The 22,007-nt window shown below is 37.8% G+C and overlaps 1 protein-coding gene across 4 annotated transcripts in view; it reads right to left on the reverse strand.

Moving 5' to 3' along the window:
* EVC (EvC ciliary complex subunit 1) overlaps positions 1 to 22,007 on the reverse strand; it is a 49,571-nt gene that overhangs the window by 17,668 nt on the left and 9,896 nt on the right. For 2 of the 4 annotated variants that reach the window (XM_027642733.1, XM_027642732.1), the window contains exons 6-12: positions 21,863 to 21,961; positions 20,551 to 20,688; positions 18,439 to 18,597; positions 17,643 to 17,859; positions 13,815 to 13,963; positions 10,938 to 11,036; positions 1,454 to 1,666 (exon numbers count right to left, since the gene is read on the reverse strand). In XM_027642733.1, the coding sequence (XP_027498534.1) occupies positions 1,454 to 1,666; positions 10,938 to 11,036; positions 13,815 to 13,963; positions 17,643 to 17,859; positions 18,439 to 18,597; positions 20,551 to 20,688; positions 21,863 to 21,961 (1,074 nt within the window). The remainder of the gene's footprint in view (positions 1 to 1,453; positions 1,667 to 10,937; positions 11,037 to 13,814; positions 13,964 to 17,642; positions 17,860 to 18,438; positions 18,598 to 20,550; positions 20,689 to 21,862; positions 21,962 to 22,007) is intronic. The other 2 variants (XM_027642734.1, XM_027642735.1) reach the window with 2 other exon arrangements.

Below are 22,007 nucleotides of genomic sequence, written 5' to 3' on the forward strand. Positions count from 1 at the left end.
GTACAAGGACAGGCAACTTGTGAACCCTTGATGAATGTGAAAATCAGCAGCAACCCAGAAGTTTAAACTTGATAAGTCAGGTATTCAATCTAATCCTTGATAAAAAGGGGCAAAATAAAAAAAAAAGTTCAAGTCAGATGTTGTTTCATTATTCACTGAAGGTACAGGTATGCCAAATTCAAACAATAAATGCCAGCCAGCAGTCCCAGAAAACACAAATTCCCACTCTTAATTAAGCATGTGAGCAGACTCATTGGCATCAGTGGTTTGTCCCAAGCATCTTTTAGTTTAGTTTGCTAGATAGCCCTGTGACACTGAAACAAGAAAACAAAATTGTTTTTCAAAACAGGTGAGTTACAATAAGGTAAATATAAAAAGATCAGGGAGGTGCATGTTGCATAACTCCAGATTGAGGAAAATACAGAAGAAAAAAAGGAGATGTCGAAGAATTTCCAATGAATAATTTTACTTTTGTCTTTCCAAGGGTGTTCTAAAACCACTGGTCAGGAAACAACTCTACCAGATTTAGTAGGAAGCCCACAATTTCCCGAATCACAGTGTTTTATGGCAGAACCCTAAATACAAGTGGGTGAAGAAGTTAAACATCTTATAGCATTCTGTAATAATTAGGGGCTCTCTGAGTACCTCATTAATCATGTACTGGATTGTCCAGGCACTTTGGAGAATGAGGGTAAGGGAAAATACAATTTTGCCAGTATTAAAGAAACCTGCCAACCTTTTAGTTAAGAAGCTCCAATTACTGTAAACATTGCAGCACATACTTAACATTTAGGAAGAGACAGACCTTTGAATAGAGAAGGTCTTTCTTTGACCAAGTTGTGTTAGAAGCAGTGTTGACAGAGACATAACATTGAATGAATAAACTGAAAGTATAACTGAATTCCAGACTAAAGCTGAAAATACCTCCCTCTTCATTTACTCTTGCTGCTTTTCTCCTCTGGCGTCAATGCCCCCTATGCTGGGCAGAAACAGAACAGGAAAGCTGGATGTTTGTTTCTTCACCTTCTTAGAATAAAGAATAAGCTTTATATAAAGTGTGTATCAGATGTTTCCATTTATCATAGTACTAATACACACACATTAGTAAGAAACATTTATCATTGCAAGGCCTCCTTCCCTGTAAACTATATTCATATGTATCTTCTCTAAACAGACCTGATGAAGGTTGTTTTGAGCTATTTCTGTAGATGCTCAAGAGTTGAGGGCATCAGAGAGCAGCCTTGCCAAAAAATGTTTATGTGCTGACAAAGCTGTCAAACACTGTGGACAGATGTTCAGTAATTACTCTGACTCCTCTGTGCAAGTCTACATGCACAGCATACATATTCTGTCCATGTTGCAGGTCAAACTGCATTTTGATAAGCATTTTGATAATTTTTTCCATATCCCCTTTTTTAGACTCTGAGGTCCCAAAACATAACATGGATCTTACTTCTTTTTCTTGCGATAGCTGTTCCTGGAAAAGCTTCCAGCGTTTCTGGCGGTGGGTCTCCCATTTCTCCAGCTGGGGGACCAAATTCTCCTGCCACTCCTCTTTCAGAAGCTCACATTCTCTTACAGAGAGGCCGGTCACCACTGGCAGGGTCTGAAGAAACAGCTCTGTCACCAACTCTTCTAAAGCACGGGAAGCTTTAGAGTACAGCTCCTAAGAGAGAGACAAAGATGGACAGAGAGACAGAGGTGACAAAGTGAACCCTCAGACCTTTGGAGCTGTTTCAGTATGTCTCCATGATGCCAGTGAGGGAACCATGTGAATACACTGAGGCAGTGACTGACCCCCGGAGCTAAAATCCAATGCCACTAAGCCTTGAGTCAAAAAACCAGGCTTTGTAGATGAAACAACTTCAAATGTTTTGGTTCAAGGCACACAAGGCATTTAAAATGCAACCGCGGCATGAGCACATGAGACCCTGAATCCTAACTGTTGCTCACATGCAACTGCAGTATAAAGAATATCTTGTTTTACTGGCTACGATGATGTGTTATAAAAATGATTACTTTGAAAGCTGCTGTGGAAACAACACAGTGTAGCACAGTACCTCATAGATACATTTTCACAGGTGCTGACAGGAAATGAAGAAAGAAGGAAGAGCAAAAAGGGACAGTATGGCTTTCAGTTAGGCAAGACTGACATATGCCCTGGCAATAGTTGGTACTTCAAAATATGACATTCTTCAGTGCCTGAAGAATAGAATTATTCAAATTCATCCTGATGCAGAACAGTTTCAAGCCTAGGAAAACAAACATCTTCTGGTGGTTTTAATAAAACGAGTCCCATATGAGCAATTTTCAATGGCTGAGGCTGTTTCACTTACAAGAAGTGTTTGGGAGATTTAGTCAGATCCAAGCTAAAATCTCTGTTCTAATTTCACTGTCAAATACACAGTAGTGATAGGAGCTGTGTTGGCAAACTTGCTAGAATTTAATTCCTGGGGAGAAGGAGTAGGGGCAGGTAACTTTCCCCAGCTGAAAAGAGAAAATAAAAACACATTGGGAAGGTCACGTGCATACTGCAGTACTTCAGCAGTATGAAGAGCTATTTTTGTGTGAGATCCACATGATCTTACCAGTCCAAAAATCTTTATTGCCTAACTGGGCTTGTTTTCATTATAATCAGCGTTAACTCTCCTGAAAACACTTAGATTTCTTTCTTTTCTTTAAAACACAGATAATATTTTGAAAACTCCTTTAGGTATCTCTGTTACAAGTCATCTTCTAGCTGTTGCCTTCCTTTAAATACAGGTTTAATTACAATTTATTAGGTGATCAAAATCTAGAACCTCTCAGTAGAAACACAGAGATATTTATCTAGATGTCAAATACGTTTGTCTGCAGCTCATAGACATGAAAAGTCTAGTGGACTTGTTTTTTTTTGGGGGGCTATAAACTGCTATAATGTACTATTATGTAAGAGCCCATTCCAACTGCTAGATGTTGAATCATAAAACAGAAAATAATATTAAAAAGAAATAAAAAAACCTACAAAAAACCCCAAACAAGATGTGAAATTGTGAAGTCAAGAATTCAGAAATAAAAAAAGATCAGAACTTAGGTTGCATGTGAAATATAATTCTGTGCCCCTATGATGATAAATTTGGGGCTTGTGTACTGTTTCTAAACAAGACCTTTATCTGTTCCATGTTTAGGTTTAAGAGTACCCTTTGAACAGACTGATTTCATAAAAATACTTAGTATTTCTCATTTATTATAAAATATACAAGCTGTGTACTGAATACTAAATTATTATTTTTCTCCTATGATCCCTCTAGGATGCCAATCATCATATTAATTAGCTGTTTCACAAACAATAAATAGCTTAACAGCTCCCTGCTGTAACTTCTTCTTATGGATAAAATTGAGGCACGATACTATAAAACATGTTCACTACACCTTTGAGATGAGTTGTCTTGATCCTTTCCACTCTCTCACCTGTTTAAAGCAGGCAGGAATTTCAGAATCCAGCTTCCACTGAGTTTCTTTAACCTTAAAGTGTTCTGAATTCTTGCAAAATGGGCCATGGCTTTCTGAAACTGGGCATTGGGCGTAAGTATGAGAATTAACAGAATGTTATTAATGTTGAGAAGACTCAACAACTGGATACCTCATTTCTGATAACTCTTCTCCCACTTCTAGTGATTGCTCACAATCTGGACATGACAGTATCACTGGCGTAGCATTTGCTAAACAGGTGCATCCTATGCTGAAGGATTGATTTCCCCTACTCCTCAATTTTTATAGTCCCTGTTACAACTAAAGGCAGGATTTATAGCATCCTAATAATCATCTATGTAGTTGTGGGCCTGGCTTAGCTTGGCAAAAGCAATGCAAAATGGTTTGCCTGAATTTTCTCTTCCACTGCTATTTATTTTAGAATTCAAGTTTCTAAGTTCTCAGATTTAACATAAACTCAAAGATCCTATGTTTCTAATCTTTGTATCCCATACAACATTTAAAGAAAAATTGCTCTATCTCAGTAAACCATCTCTTCTCTGAGCTTTACCAGCCTTTCAGGACAAGTTAATTCTCCTGCCTTTACTGGGTGTTCAGTGATATAAGGATTTATATTGAGTCTGAAATAGTTCATAAGCAGTCTAGAGGAGTCTGTGGCATTTCTATTGCAATCTCAAAAGATCTCAGTCAGGGTGTTAAGGAAGTCTATTCTTAAACAATGACAGCTAAATCCCTTTGGAACACATTTAGCTGTAGAACTGATAGCATTTCCCTGGCATGCTCACAGCTCTGTATTATTATTTACTAGGAAATATTTTGCACAGAACATAAAGATGGTATTTTGTTACTTGTTGTTGTGCTATTTTGTTCAAAGATCCAGTGAACAAAGTTCTGTGTGTATTCTCTGCAGCTTTAAATTATACTGTAAATTATACTTGCCTTTGGCACTACCACAGTGGGTACACAGTTACTCAGGAAAAATGTGACTAGGTCCTGTTCCCACAAAATTACTTACCTATATCACCTCATTATTATGATGGGCCAAATTCTATGGACATCAGACCCCAGGCAGTCCTTGCATGCCAGACCCTAACAGGATAGAATGCTGCACCCACAGGCCATACCACAGGGAGGATACAATGGCCATGCTGTTTAATGCAGCACTCGAAAAAGCACAGTGGAACGGCCTTTCAAAATTTGGTAGGGGAAATACAAGTCTACATTTAGGAAGGATTACAGATGTGATTGAATTCTACCCAAGCAACTCAAGCTAACAAAATAGTTCAAAACTATTTGTACTCTAAGGAATGTACTTGATCTCAAAAAGCAATAAAGTCTGTCCATGAGCAGGGATGGCACACTACATATTATAAAAGTTATTTTGCACAGGAAAAAAAGGAAAACCATTACAAAATCCTATACTGCTTCCAGGATCTTATTTATGGACAAGAACCCCTACAAAATATTTCTTACAAGCTTCCTGATATGCCATCTCTTGTTTTTAGAGCTTTGACTTAATGAAATTTATTCAAATTGATTCCATTAATAGAATAGCTGATTGCAGTGAATGAATGAACCTGTTTGTAGTACCTGGCAGTCAACCTCAAAGCTTTTAAAAAAATCCCCAGAGAAATTCATCAAGCACAAAGAAATACCACAGGGTATGTGCAGAAATCAAATGGGCTCAGATTAAAATCTGAGTGCATCTGAATTACAAACAAGGCAATAAATATATAATTTTGTCAAAAACCAGGGGAAATACACAACTTATCAGATTTCACTCAAACACAAAAAACAAAATTAATGCTCCCCGTTCAAACCTAAATGATAAAAAGGTTCCTACATGTAGATGAGAATAAAGCAAATAGTGAAATTGTGAAGCAGGAAAATGCATTTAGAAAGGCTGTAGTTTATTTTACATGCCAGCCAATAAGTAGTATGTATTATCTCAAAGAGGCAACTGCACAGTTATTTGTTAACTTGTGACACAAAATCATTTCATTAAAGGACTTAAAATATCTGATCAAAGCTGTAGAACACTCTTGTATGTGCCTCCAGAAGCTCAGTGGCTAGCACACTTGTTTAGGAGGTAAGAGACTCATCTCTCAACCCATATTGTATCTTCCTAAGGACAGAGATTCAATACTCAGATCATGCATCCCTAAATACACCAAAAATGTTTGGACATTGGACACACATACCACTGGCCACTAGAAGATACATCACATACATTCAGAAGATACACTCACGCTAAATGGGGAAAAGCTGATTGCGTGTGTTCTTTATTCCACATGAAGAATTCTGGAATGCCAACTGGAGAATGAAAACACTACTCTGCTTTTAAGCCCCCTAACATTAATAAAACACAATGACACTGAAGCTGTCCTTAGCACAAGGTAATAAAAAAGCCCCACTGCTTGATTTCCATGCATTTAAAATGGAGATTTATTGAAATTTCAGTCATTGTAATTTTGCCCCCTTACTGGTCCTTGATTTCTTCAGGAGGCAATTTCAGTCTTCTCTTTCTGTTCTCCCTTTTTACAAATATGCCTTTGTAGACAAGGTTATGTCCTTTACTAGACCTAACTATTAACAAATTGTGAATCCATACAGAGGTAAAATAAATTTTCTTATGTAGTAAGGTAAGAAGAAAACTTCAGAATGAAGGCTCTCGCTATCAGACATCTTGTATCAGCTTTGATTGAAATGACCAGATAAAATTCAATAGCACCCAAACCCAGGACTAGAATGAGCTCGCATGGTAAGTGTTCACAGATTTAATCTATCAGATGATGTTGTCTTTCAGCCTTTTTGGGTTAGTCGTGGGGCTTAAAAACTTCCAAAGTGAGGCAGAGGTGTCTTGACAAGGATTTCCACCTGTAACAAACTCTAGGTCATTCACCTTGAAAAGATGCTAGCTCTTGGTACCCAAAAATACAGTCCACTGTATGAAAAGCATCCCTAACCACATCTCATGTTAATGAAATTAAATAAGGAAAGTAATAAAAGAGTAAGTCTCTGAGAACCTGTACTTTTTGTCAAAAATATTTTTTCACCCTTTTATTAACAAAGGAAAAAATCATATACTTTCTTCAACCTCACATTCATGTGTACCCATTCATAGAATATTTATTGCCTTCCCCATTGATAACTTAATAGGTTTTAATCTAAATTTCTGTGCCTTTCATTCCTGTGTCAAGTCAAATGAAACAACATTCTGGTGAACTGCTATCAGCAAGGGGAATTACAAATGACAATAAATTGTGGTTTTATGGGTTTGAAGCTAAGACTGAGGAAAAAGAACTATCTTACCATGCACTATGTAATTCCTAGCTGTTAATTGATTTCCTTTGTGCAATCTGCATGTCTGTTTTCTTAATACTGAGCTGTTAACCACCAACCTCTTTTTATTTCTCCTTTCCTTACTGAAATATGTGGATAGTTCACCAAAAAAAAAAAAAATGAAGAGGGAAAAGATTAAAGGTTGGTGAATATCTGATGTGCTAAACTTGAGACAGACTTGCAAGGAGATAGCCATTATTCTTTTCAAGAGATCATGAGAAACAGAACAGGACATAATGGGGCAGGGGTGGGTGCTGTGTTTTGGCTGCCATGTAAGAGAAAGTTCTGGTAAAAACTTTGCAGTCGAAAAGTTACCCAAGCTGGCATAAAACTGTCACTGCAGCACAACATCCCTTGTATGTGGGATAACTCTGCAGACTGTGTTCATGAAAATATTAGGCTGAGCCATTCAATTAGCTCTGTACAATTCTTCCTTCAGTTATGACACACTATGATAATCAAAATCATTCCTCAACATGCACTTCAAAAATTGGTTATGGAGCCTGTGTCGAGACACAGACTGTTCACCTACTGCATGCTATTCCAATCCACTAATGTGGCTGAAAAGTCCTACACTATCCTCCAAATATAACTCATTCATTCACTTCAGGCATCAGCAGATTCCATTGACCTTGGTTAAATCATTTTAATTGATTTATTCATGTGTACACAAAACAAACCTACTCAATTATTCTGTGCAAACACAGTCAGCTTCCAGATCATTGAATTTTTACATATTTATTCACCAATTTGGATAATTCTTTGATGCACTGTAGCACTACAGTCTTTCACAGTGCTAGAGGGTTATATAAATCTATCTTGATGAACTCACAATCTGTTCAAAAGGGAAAAAAATATAAAAATTAAAAAGGCATAGAAATTTGAGAAGGGCTTATAAGAACATCGTGATAATAAGGTTAGGATCTTCTTTCACAAAGGAGTGCCACTTAAAGGTAAGTGACCTCTTCTGTCCTCAGGATATTCACTGGTTTCCTATTCGGTCACATCGTGACCTTTTCCATATATTTTAACATCACCTCTTGCATTGAGATCATCTTTCAATTTACTCATGAAACTAAGTGTGTTAGGCTAGCTGCCCTGCTTGCTTATACCAGGACAAACCAAGGTAGCTGTGGAAATGTCAAGTTGTTCTAGTGCACAACTGACAGAGGAACCTTTATCACATAGAAGCCTTTATTACATAGAGGACCTTGCCAGGTCCTTTTTCCTTTAAGAAAACCCCAGTGCAATGGCCTTCAAACATAGCAGCCAAGGACCCTGAACTAAGGGTGATGGCAGGGCACTTGGGCTTCTGTGCTTGGCTGAGTGAGTTTGTAAGGAGTGCAATGCCTGGGAATTTTGTACTGGCTGTCTTCCTAGAGAATTTATTCTGCTCTGTCTACAGTGCAAGCTTTGATACAGTACTTAAATGTGGCTGGATGGTCTTTAATGCTGATACAGAATGGAGGCACCTGTATGCTCCAAGACAGTTGCTTTGAAAGCTGCTCTTAGCAGAAGGCGTGCCTGAGAATGGGACCTCGTTCTGTAAGATCTAACTTCAGCTCACTGGATATTACACATCTCTCTAACACTGTGCTGTTACAGTACATGAACTTACTGGATATTACTCAAAATGGTCATCTGTCTGATTCAACATGGCTGTTTTTTACTTGGATATTGGTGTTTATCTTATAAATTGCAATACTGCCGCACAAAATTCTTGGCCATGGAAAAAACCACCACCATGCTGAATTCCCCTTTCAGTTTGGGTTCTGCTACCAATAATCTGAAAAGTGTGTTGTGATCTACTCCAGTTCTGGGGGTTTCCAACCAGAGTCAAGATAGCAATGGGTACAGAAACAGGAACTTGTCAGGAACCAAAAATCCTGTGAGTACTGGACAATACTAGATTGTTCAGCCCAGAAGAAATATGTTATTTCTTTAATCCTTGGCCAGTAGAGAGTATGAGCTACTTGGAAGAGGGGGCATATAAGATGCTATTGCTAAATCTTGATTATGGAGAAATTGGGATTGAGCTAACACTTTGCTTCCTCTTGAATTTAGGTAATTAGCTCCTACTAAGACATCTCAGTTTTATTTCTCTTAAATGCAACAGCTATTTGACCTCTGTGTGTGAAAGAATAAGTATGTTGTGCAGTTTTCCAAGGTTAATTTTCATTTGCAACAAAATAAAAAATGGACTGAACTCTTAAATCTTTAATTACTTCTAGTTCTTTCCACTCTTACTGTGTTTACAAATGTATGAATGCATCTTTTTAAAATTTCTTGAGTCTATCTTTGGATGTCTTATGGACCACAAGCTGAGGAATATTCATCCAAGTATCTGTGGAGTATGCCAGGGTGACTTCAGAGAGTTTCACTCAGTGTTTTCAGTAATATTACTAACCTTCCATTTCTACTGGAATAATAAAAAAGCAACAGAATAGACCACTATTACTACTGGTGAATTTGTTTTCTTGCTTTTTAACTTATTTAGTAACACACACTTGCATTCAGGAAGTACAGAGATTAAGTGAACAATAGAATGTTTAACCAAATCTTTAATTTAACCTTTTCCTTGCTTGTGGTAGAACAGAAACAGCAGAGTCCAAGCCTTCCAAATGTGAGTAGAGCCAAATGACTATCAGGCAAGCTTCAGGGACTGCAGCCTCCTCTCTTAAAATAGTCTGTAGTATTGTGTATTTAGTGCTAAGGGGAGAAATTGCAGTTGTTCATTATGTTCAATATCACAGTAAAAATATTTTATTACAGGAAGAAAGGTGGAAATTAAGATTTGTGGACCCTCATTCAACAGATGCCAGCTGGATCACAGTACTCACAGTTTTTCATGTCTGGCAATATTTGTTTGGGTCTAGTCATAAGAGAGCAGTTTTAATATGGAATGTAATGGTTCAGACCTGGGTGAATTGGCAGAGTTCAAGTTTGTGCAGTTCTCCTGGCAACCTGGCAATTCTAGAAAAACATAATTTACCCCAACAAATTTTTCCTTAACGGGAAAAGCAGGAAAGTAAACTTAGCTAACAGTGATGAAAGGAATAGGATTTTCAATCTGATCTTTCTGCCACTAAAAGAGAATACATAATAAAGGAAACCAATATAATTTTGTAACTGGACAATGAACTGTGTGCAGTAATATCAGCACGTGTTGACTTTTCTTATATTAAATAACTTTGTACAATTAATCTACTCTGATTCACTGGCATATCATTCCAAGAATACTTTTCTCTAAAGCAGTAGTTTTTTTCAAATATTCTGTTTTTTGCAGTATTACATAAAACAGTGGCCAAACTATTTGTTCTAAATACAGTGCCTTTTTTTTTTAATCAACTGAATTTGAAAAAGTGCATGTGGACAAGTGCTAATTAACATTGCATGGATATATTATCATTAGGTGATAAGGACCACAAATTTCCACAACATCCTGATCTGGTCATAATTAATCGTGACAAGGATCCTGTTGAGCTGAAAGTGATTAGTTCCAGCCTAATTAAAGGTCACTGCTGACTGCAGTTTTGGGTTTCATCAGATAGATCATGCTATCTTATTTTTTCATTACAGACAGAAAATAATTAAAGATGACGCAAAAGCATAAAGCATCATATTGTCCACATCCGTAGCAAAAAGAAGTGTAACACTCTAACTTACACTAAAGATCTGAACCTATTTCAGGGAATTAACTAGAGTAAAAAAAAATTCTCTGAGAGGAAAAGAGATGAAAAGACTATTTTTGGAGATGTAGTGAAGTTTACTAAGAATAGTATCATCTTACCATGATGTAGGAGAGATAATTACGCTACACAAATGAAGTCTCCCTCCTGGTAGTAATACCAGATGTTGTATGCCCTCAACATTATTGTAGCCTTGTCAGCCACCCAGGTAGCACGTTTCGGCAGACCATGCAGGCATTTTCTGACTAATATGAGGTTAAGAAACATGCTACTGTGGAAGATTGTCTATCTTCTGGTTTGCCAACCTAGACTCCTGGAGCTACCATGATCTTTCCTGCAATTCCCCAATCATTCCCAAGGCCTGACACTGTGTAGGGGGCTTAGAGGGTGTTCAAAATTAATTTAACAAATGACATTTATCACCAGAAGTGGCACCTTGTAGAGACTGGCAACAGCCTCTGTGCTCTCGCAGTCATCCTCTTCCTCCAGTTCCCACTGTGCTCGCTGATGTTTTTCTATCAGCTCATGGTAAGCCTAAAAGAAACATAATAGGTATATTTAAATCTATGAAAAGGTTTGGATAGCTTCTTGTGATCCTTCCCTTTCCTTCCTTGACATCCTTCCTATATATCCTGCAACAGTAATTGTTTATCTGGAACAGTGACTCAGAGGGAAACGAAACTTGACTTACCACCTTAATTTGAGCATACCCAGTCTCGAGTATAAAACTCCTCAGCCTCAGCAATTTGGGGTTAAATAATATGGACCTATTACTGCAAAACATGTAAAACTATCTGATTGGAAACCTGCTTTACGGCGTATGAGAATCACATCATAGCTGGTACTACGAGGTGCAGAACAGCCATCAGATGTCACCAGCAGACACCTGAGTTACAGCTGTATCACTGTACAGGACTTTTGCACTGGGGTTGGTCACCATGCCCCATGGTGGTTACTGAAAGGATGATCTATGACTTGGTCCTGACTTGGTCCTTGATCACAGTTTTAAGAGTGGCGCAATTTTTTTCTTCAAGTGAGTAGTGTGACTGTGGCTGTGTTGGCAGGCCCATGGAAGACTGAATTTCACAGACACAGACTACCTCAATTTGTAGACTAATGAGTAGTCATGTACATAAATATTTCATATTTTGATTTAAACTGCCAAGTGTTCTCTTACACTCCCATGGTAAATACGGCTTTCTTCATTAGGTGTATCAGTAGAGCTCTTCTAAAGAGCACCAAAGTGCTGACAAACTCTTCATGCACAGATCATTCCTGTAGAGGTAGACTTGAAAATTCACATTTCTCATGGAATTGCAGTTTATGACAGAATTTGACAAGTTAACTGCAATAACATGTATGTCCAGTGTGGTTAGGCTGAGCCAGACTGAGTTACTATAACTGGCACTTTATAGTTTGTGTGCTTCACCTCATCATTTCTGTATTCTCTACCAGTAAAAGACAAAATTAAAATGCTCCTTTTCCAGTGGAAACATAGATGAAGCAGACAGGGACTCTAACCTTTACTGTATTATAAAAAAATCACAGCTGCAGCAATTAAATCAATACCATCCAACTTGTGTTCAGAAGAAACGGATGTGAAGAAAGTTCATTGCAAAATCCATCTTTATAATTGCCAACCACTTAAAATTCAGCAGAAAGGTCAGTTACTGCCAAGGCTGCTACCATGGTGGTGTGAGCCCCTTGTTGAGGTGGGGGGGAAAGGCAGAGAAGAAAAGTATTTTTGATGGTTAAAACTCTGGGTTTATGGTCAGGCTTTGGGATCAACTCCTTCACTGCTGAGCTGGCTGTGAAACCATGAAACATGTTTAAAATAGCTCTTCAATGCTGAGGGGATAGTTCTCATAAAATAATTAATGGACTATTTAAGTCAAACCATGGGATCTGCACGTATATACAAATTCTTCTTATTCTTCAGAGGTCTCTGCACTCCAGATCCCATCTGTTCTAGGACAAAAGACTCTCCCACCATGGCAGCAGAAAGGTTTACATTTTTGACTTTTATAATTTGCACATAGACATTTCATAATACTAAGACTCAACTGTGTTCTGTCCTGCACCATGAAGTGCAAATTGCCCCAACTTGTTCAGCTTGTCATAAGGAGATTGTTAGTCTACAGTTTAACTAATTGTACTTGTTAGCCTTCTAAGGTGTACAGAACACAGCATGTCATTGCAGGGAAGAGGTCTTAACACAAAATTTCTAAGCTTTGTTGAATGAACCTGGATGTGTCTGAGACCTGTGACGTGTACAAGGAAAATACACTCACAAGTGCTCAGTGCCTACAAAAACGTGTACTAGAATTATTTCTCTCAAGTTATAAAAAGCCAAAGATATAAAAAGTGCTCTACTGTTTTAAAGTGCCTGAAACATTTTGTTTTGAAGTGAGGTGTTGCCAGGCAGGTGTGCATACAAAACGAGTAACTGCATTATCCGATTCATACAATATAATTAAAGAACATGGCCCTGCAGTACAAAATTGCAGTGTTAAGATCAATAAATTTTGAGTTTGATACAGCTGGAATCTGGGTCTTCTCATACAGTAATTTTATCTAAGTTATTAAATTTCACCAATATTTTAGTGCTTCTGGATGTAACCACTTTCACCTTAAATTATTTCTTTCCATGAAAATTGAGGATTGATTTTTTTTCTTTAATTCTTAATAGCTTGGGTCTGCAGTTCTCAGTAGTTATAGAAGTTCTGCACTCTCAGCATTTATAGCTAAGAACTCTGATTTTGTACATTGATTCTGAACAACAACAATAGATCTCTATAGAAAATACAACCAAGAAAAGATTACACTAGCCATTGCACACCATATTAATTTATCAATTGCAAAACTTCTCTAAGGCATCTTGCCAGAGATCATAATGAGTTTTTCCTCTGCTTCTGTGAAATTCGATAGTCTTTTGAGGCTTGGTAACCTCACTCATAGAAAAGCAATTAGATCGAGGCAAACTATTTTCTTCTGTAATGCAGGCTAGATACTTTTCTGCAGAGATTTTCTGTATTGAAGCAAACATACAGTACCTAAGTAAAAGATGTCTTCTACAAAACATGCAATCTTGCATTAACCCCCTTGGCATTCTCTTCCAGTGTAACAAGACCAACACTGGAGGAAAAGTCTCTAGGCAAGCAAGCCTAGGCAACAGGGGTTCTGACCCTGTCCACCTGTGCTACCACACATGACTTTCATGAAGACTCAAAATTCCCAGTTTTATGGAACTGGGAGAAATTGGCAATATATTTGGCCTTAAAGAACAGTGAAAACAAGCTTCCACTTGCTCACCTTGAGAAAATTATGAACATCTTCATTAAGAAAAGTTTTACTAAGGAGACTCTCTTGTTCAGCTTCCTGTCTGTGTTTAAACTCTTCCTTCTTCTTTGCACGGCACTCCAGTCGTTTCAAGATCAGGTCTTTACTTTGCTGCATACATTCTGGAACATAAACCATGAACAATTATGTACCACAGCTCCACAGGGAGAAAGCAGCATCTGCTGCTGTCACACAACATAAGCTCATGGAAATCTGTTAGTGAGTGAAATAGACAAGTAATTACCATGCAGGGTTTGAAATTTGCTTCTTACCCTGACGGTCTTTTCAGATGTGAACTTTTAAGTCATTACATGGCACTTAAATCTATCAGGTTTTTGGATTGCTACCATCCTGCACCCTCCCTTTCACTGGTGCTGCTGCTTATGCTAAGGCAGCATGTTAGTTCAAAGAAACAGATTCCCTCCTGCAGCATCCCAAACCTCCCTCCACTGCTTCAGGAAGGTCCAGAAGTGGCTCATTACTTATTTGCAGATATGCAAATGCTGCTGCAAGGACAGAGGCAGTAACATATGGTGGGGAGAAAAGGTCTAAAGCAGTGCTAGTTTAAACTAGCCTGCACTGGCATGCAGCCATACTAGGCTTCCAAAGTGATTTATTCAAGAACCTGCAGCAAAAGTTGTCAAGGTCCCTGTATGAAATACTGAAATATTGAAGTACTGTGAAATATTTGGGACTAAATTCCTTCACCTTTCATCCCTCCTGTAACTCTAAGTGATTTATATATTCATGAGACTATCTGGACCCTGGGCTGTTGAGTGGAATTTGTGCTTTTGATGTTCTACCAGTACTTCATGTCTCATTGCCTGTCCACCCAAGAAGAATTTTATTCATTTTCCCCACTTGCCCTGCCCCAGAGCAGTACTTCATTCCTGATACATGCAGCTAAAGGGGAATGCAAAAGAATAGTTACCTGTGTCTGCTGTTCTGCCACCACATCAAGCTACTCTGAGAAATTATTTTGTGAGGAAATAAAGGAGCACAGTACTGCAGCACCAAGCACGTTACTTATTCTCCATGCTAAGTTATTGTGCTCATCCACAGACTGAGGATGCACTGACAAAACACTTGAAAGTGCACTGAAAGTACAGGAAAGCCTGTGATAAAAATATCACCTGAATAAGAGTAGCAATGTTTTATTTTTAAACACTACTTGATTCTTTACTACTTCCTGGTTTGTTTCATAGGAGTACAGTCTTGCTGTCTTTGTGCTCTGCTTGAGAATTATAGGTACAATATTTATGAGCTAATAAGAAAAGTCAACAGAAGAGACTATTGGGAAAAATCCTGCACTTCAGATCATTTTTTTTCAAGCACATTTCATTTCTATCTAAAACAAGGAGGTTGATAATGCCCATCTGCACAGGATGTACTAACTACAATATATAGCTATATGTAACTATAAACACCAACTTTGCATAAAGCCAAGGCCCTGACAGAAGTATTTTTGCTTTGGAACAAGAAAAAATTGATAAAAAGGAGCAGAAAGCACCCACAGATTTCTCTTTATGCTTACAGAATGTTAGTGGCTGAACCTATGCAAAGACTATGAAGTAGGCATAACCAGTTTTAGAAGCAAACATCCACAAAATAAAATATGTCACGATATATGTGAATTTGTATCAGCAAACTGTTCACATGGGTAATTGATGTTTTCATAGTGGAGCAGGTTTGTAGCATGGGAATTCCAATCACTTTGTATGACGAAATGACTGGCTCAGTACATGAAGGGAGAGCAGTGGATATTGGCCACCCTGACTTCAGCAAGGTTTTTGACGCAGTCTTTCATCAGATCCTCATACAGAAGAGGATGGGCAAGCAGACAATGAGATGGACTGAGAAGTCCACCCGGAAGCCAGTGGTGTACCCCAGGTGCCAATACTGGGTCCAGTCATGCTCAATATCTTCATTTGTGACCTGGATGAAGGAGTGCACCTTCAGCAAGCCTGCAGAGGTCAGAAAAGACAGGAGTAGTGGCTGATACACCACACATGGTTGTGCTTCCATCCACAGGGCCCTTGACAAACTGGAGAAATGGGCTGATGCAAATGTCACAGAGTTCAATGTGAAGCGCAAATCCTGCACCTGGGGAGGAACAACCTCAGGCACCAGCACATGCTGAGGACCACCCATCTGGAAAGCAGCTTGGTAGGAAAGGACCTGGAGGTTCTGGTGGACACCAGGTTGAACATAAGCCAGCAATGAGACCTTCCTGCAAAGAAGGGTCATGGTATCCTGGACTGTATTATGCAAAACATTACCAGCAGGTGGAGGGAAGTGATCCTTCCTCTCCACTCAGCTCTGGCTAGGCCACATCTGGAGTGCTCTGTCCAGTTCTGGCCTTCCCAGTAAAAGAGAGACACGGAGATACTGGAGAGAGTTCAACAAAGGGATACTAACATGATGAAGGGGCTGGAGCAGTTCTCCTGTGAGAGAAAGTTGAGAGAGCTAGGGCTATCCAGCCTGGATAAGAGAAGGCTCGGGGGGGATCTTAGCATGTATATAAATATTCGGAGAAAGGATGCGAAGAAGACAGAGCCAGGCTCTTTTCTGTTATTCTCCAAGAAAGGACCAGAGGCCGTTGCCAGAAACTGAAACAGAGGAGGTTCCCTCTGAACATCGAGAAACACTCTTTAATGATGAGGATGACTGAGCACTGGAACAGGTTGCCCAGGTAGGTTGTGGATTCTCCATCCTTGGAAATGGAAGTTGTCTGGACACGGTCCTAGGCAACCAACTGTAGCTCACCCTGCTGGAGCAGATGGGGTGAACCACATGACCTCCAGATGTTCCTTCTAACCTCAATCACTCTGTGATGTTGTCAGTTGCTGACTGTGAGATATGGCACAATTTATTGACATGAAGTCCAAAGTGAGCACTGCACCAAGAACATACCTCAACAAGACTGTGCTCATTCTGACAATTCAGTTCACTGAACTATAACCCTAATGCCATTTAGCCACAACAATTTTCTTTAAATATGCCACAAGTAGAAGAAACAGTTCTAGAAATTGTGTGAGAGTAAATTACTTCTCACTATTTTCCATTTTGCTGAACATTTACTATAATTTTCCATGAGTGATGATGGGAGGCAATGAGCCCTGATACAGCACCTATCAGAAAAGCTGGGGGTATGTTTCTCATCATGTTGGGCATTAGGTAACATGCAAAGTGATACAGGAAGAACCTTAAATCAGTGGATCAGTCAGCTTAGACTTTAAAATTATATTTTCAGATAGGCAATGTGAAGGGGTGTAAAAGGAAGAGGAAAAGACTTCATTTTTAAAGTATTTTACTCTAACATAGTAAAAGACAGATTTATGTGAAGAACATAAACCTTAAAATTATCTTTTTACAAGAGTGATAGCATATGTGCTTTGTGTGTCTTTTGGCTTCACATGTTAGCAGGAGATCATAGGGCAGTGTCTTGTGTTACCCACTATCACCACCAATGTCAAGTAAATAAACAGTAAATGGAGAAACACAAATACTTGTTACTAATGTGACTCTTCTTCAATACTCAAATTAATGAAATAAGGTATAGATTATGTGAACTGTAGATAAATTCATACTAGTACCTAGAATAAGACATAAAAGGCTTAAAGCCAAAGTTCCCATTCCAAGCACACACCCCTCAGAATAAAATTGTTCTCGGTCAATTCATCAATACCTTTTTAAAACAGGGGTATAGGGGTAAAGCCATAATTTTTAAAAAATTTTAATACAATAATGAGAACTCATACCCATATTTATTAAGTCATGAGTTCCAGCCTAAGTACTCACCATTACTGAAATGTGCCAGCTGTTCCCAGAAGGCCTTGTGCAGATCTGTTAGAAGTTCTTCCTTTTGTCGGACTGAAAGATTATTCTTTACAGTTAAATGGTCCAGAATATTTGATACAATAATTAATCTACCCTTGCACTCTTCTGGTATATAGGACTTAAGGGAATCAATCATTTTCACCATAAGCTCCCAGTTGAATAACCTTTCCTGAATGTCCTAAAACAAACATAAAGTCCTGTTTAGAAATCAAGAATCTGTCTTTGGTTGTGCTTTCCTTTCATTGAATTATTCATTCCCAAACCACGCAGTAAATGGCAGAGGCTTCTCAAGACCATGTGAATAACAATCTTCATGTATTTAAATACTTCTGAATATCTTGATCAGTACAGGATAGCAGTGGTCTATTGCATGTTCACTTGCAAGAGCTAATCTAAAACTGTTGGTGTTTTTCATTATTTGTAGCTGTCAAGAAGACACTTAGTCAGCAAAAGACAACAAGTTTGCACAACAAATTTAAATACTCAAGGAGAAAACATGGACAGAAGGGCAACATGGAAGTCCTGGACCTCTTTTCAAGGTACTATATGGCACAACAGTACAGGCCTTAATTTTGAAATGAGAGTGAGTCTTCATAATCTGCAATAGAAATTGAGCTTTTTGCAATAAAGCTCACAGACAACTGTAGTAAGCACTCTATATCCCGAAGCAGGAATTACAGGCTCTGTACACTTACATCATTCTTTCTGTTCAGATTGACTAAATCTCTCTCAACTTTTATTTCTTTTTCTACTTTACCATTGCCCGCAAATCTTGAGATTCACTTAACAAACTTTCTACTGCAATCATCTTCTCGGTCAGATCCATCATTATCTTTGTTGTTTTGGCACTTGAGCATTTTGATTGGTCCAAAAAAGCCTGCTGGGCTTTGTCAGTCTGCTTCCAGAAAGCTTCCATCTGTGGAATATGAATCAAAAAACAACCCATGTTTCCTCATTAATCATCAGGTATTTCATTACAGCAAGAGACATATAAGTCTATGGAGATACAAGTCACTGAGACAACAGACAGTTTTCAGTATTAGTTACAGCGAACAATTTGCAAAGCAAAGAGCTTGTTTACTATAGGATAATACACTTGGTGATGAAATAAAGCCAGTAGGTCAATCCTGACATTTTAAAATAACCTTTTAACTTGCTAAGAATTTGTTGTTAGTTCTCCACATACTGCATCTACAAAAACCTGTTATGTTTTTAGTATTAAAGAGAAAAACATAAAAGATAAACTGCAGCTTTTTTTTCTGGGAAGTTTATTTAGCTGTAGGAGCAGGCATTCCAGTCAAAGAACATTTTTTACAAAAAAGGAAAACTGAAAATTGTTACTGTTTTTCACCATCAAAGCCTTTCATAGCCAGATGCTACATAAGTACTTTATTGACTGCACTGGAATTAAGTACTTTATGCAGTATCAGCAAAGTGTATCTACCCATTTTGATAGATTATTGTATGGGTAGTCTCTAGTTTTAGGCTCTGGTCCCACAAACACTTATGACTGTGGACAATTGTGAATACTCTGTGGTATTCAACGCAATTACTAGTATATATAAAGATAAGAAAATGCATCCATAGCCAAAATTTTTATTAAGTATCCATGAGTTTTGGAAAAAAATTCGCCTATGGTATCTGTGACTATGGCAAAAAAATCCCTTTATATTTTCAAGAGAAGACTGGATTAGTTCAAGGTCCGATCTATACAAATCTGTGCAGAGAGAAATAACTTTCAATATGGATGAAAAGCATGTGCAAGCACAAGAGTGACAGAGCCACTGAGGGATGACTGCTGCTGGTGAATAAATGCCATGTTGCTCAGCAAGGTTGCCAGTGATTTTTTTATGTGATTAACTCTGGAGAACACTGAACAATCAATTTTTCACAGAGTGAAGTTAAATTGCAAAAGAAACTTGGTACAGATGTACCAACATTACCAGGACTTCCACTATAAAGTGAAAGGCTTAGAGAATCAAAAGAAAGCTGACAAAATTCACAGTGAAGCACTTAAACACCAGACATTAAAAAATGTTAAATCCTGTCTGAAAAAGGCCCAAGGCTGAGATGATGGGCTGTTTTGTCCAGGGCTGAAGTGCCAGAGTCAATCAGAGCAGGCAGCTCACAGAGCCCTCACTCTGACTAGTCAGCCTCTCATTTTCATCAGCAGTCAATTTGCTCAAACCCCAAAAACAGGAGAGAATATCTTACAGATTACTCAGTTTACTGGAAAATAATACATAGAATATTCTTGACCTCCAGTTTTGTAGGCTGAAACCTATTCCTACATAGTGAATCTACTTTAGAGAAAAAAAAACTTTACTTTGAAGATCAAATGCCTGCTATCAAATCATATTTGTGCATAAAAACCATGTAAATGTATTCTAATGTGCTAAGAAAAATGTTTTGCTAAAGTAAATGCATAAAATGTACTAAAACACTGCCCTGTAATTATTTTCTTAGTACTTCTTTCAACTAAAAAAATTTTATTATCTCTTATTACACTCTTAGTTTTAGGGATTGATGAAAACGAGGGGCTAGGATAAGATTCGTAAAAGTCAAGCTACACATACTCTTGAAATAAATCTTACCATCAGACAAGCAACAGACATTTCTCAGCTATAAATCCAGTGTGATAAAACAGTAGTGTTTTACAAAAAACATGAAAATGTTTTTTGTATAAAAACCATTTTTGTATGAAAAACATATTGGGACCCAGAGGGCATAGGAGATACTTTGCTGTTTTCAGTCCTCGTACACATAAAAAATACTAACTGTGGACTAGTCAACAAAACCATTGCACTAAAGCAGTCCCCACCAAAAGAATAACATTAAAATAAAATTTTAGAAAAAAATAGAAAGTTACATTATCTATTACGTGCTCAGAATATTCCCTTTCCTTCCTTTCTAAGTCTTCTAGAGTTTGGTACTCTGAATTATGGGCTCCTGACATCTCAGTATTCTGGAGTCTAGAGTCAAGTTGTTTCTGTAATTCTTCAAAATCCTGGAGAAAATAAGCAAGTGATTTGTTAAACAGAAAGAGACATAATTTCTAAATCTGGGAGGGAATTTGATGAACAAGAGCATTCAGGAAGTTCTGTCTTTGGGTAATGTGCCTTCTGTATCAAGGAGGAAAGTCTCCAGATGTATGGTAGCTCTGAACTACACTTATTACACACACATGTATTTCCACTAGTACAATCAAGACTACTGTTCATTTCCACTGAATGCAAGTTTTTGCACACTAATCGCACTGGATTTAAGGTAGCACAGTGCTTTAAGGCAAAATGCATTCTGATATAAATCATGAGGTACAACTACAGAGATTCCTTATAGTAATTCACAGATTGTGAGACTGTACAAACAAAGTCAGTCAACAAGTAGAGCTGATGAACTGACAGACTCACGCCTAAATGTAAAATTACATCTGTATGTAAGAAAAAAAAAAATCAATACTGTAATTAGGCTGCTCTCAGCACAAACATTCAAGACTTGGATTGGCAGGGCATTGGATAACCTTACTTAAGGCCAAGCTTCCTACAGAAGGTTGGACCAGACAATCTCCAGATGTGCTTCTCAATTCAGATTTTTCTATGACTCTAAACTGTCAAATGGAAAGTGGAACCAGTAGCTCTCCTATTTTATGTAGTTTTGTAACACTTTTTTTCCTTCTAATAACCTTAGAAATAGTACCATGACTCCCTGAAATGCAATTTGACCAGAAGTGTATGTCTCCTAGTTCACAAGTGGCATGTGGACTTTGATACAAGTATATGAAAGAAAAAAGGATATATTTTCCCTTGATGGAAGCTTTGAGTTTCATTCTGGTACTTTATTTACTGCTATTTTGTTATCAGTAATGATAATTAGAAATTATTAAATCTGGGTGAATAAGGTTCTCAATGTTCTGTTTGCCTAAATGGATTAAACTACAAAATACTTTTATCCTTAACAGATTACACACATCACTGTCCTGAACACTTCACACAACAACAAAGAGGAAATGCATATAAAGTAATGGAGAAAACCAACTAACAAGGGAGTTCCTCTGCATTTCTTCAGAAATAGATTACAAATGACATTGCTGTTTAAAAGGAGTGGGTGAGACAGCCTGCTGTGGTAATAAGATTAACTCTTATTTTCTGTGGTCTTAAATATTATCTAATAAACCCACTTACATTTTTCTGAATTAAAAGGATCTTCTTGAACAAATCATCAGTAATCTTCTTCTCACGAGAAAAGTCTGTGAGGTATATTTTGAGAACCTGAATAAACATCTATTTAAAAGGAAGTAAACAAAACCCAAGTTAAGTGCCTGTTCAA

The sequence above is a fragment of the Corapipo altera genome, unplaced genomic scaffold, assembly GCF_003945725.1.
Source record: "Corapipo altera isolate COAL_440 unplaced genomic scaffold, ASM394572v1 22, whole genome shotgun sequence".
Lineage (NCBI taxonomy): Eukaryota > Metazoa > Chordata > Aves > Passeriformes > Pipridae > Corapipo > Corapipo altera.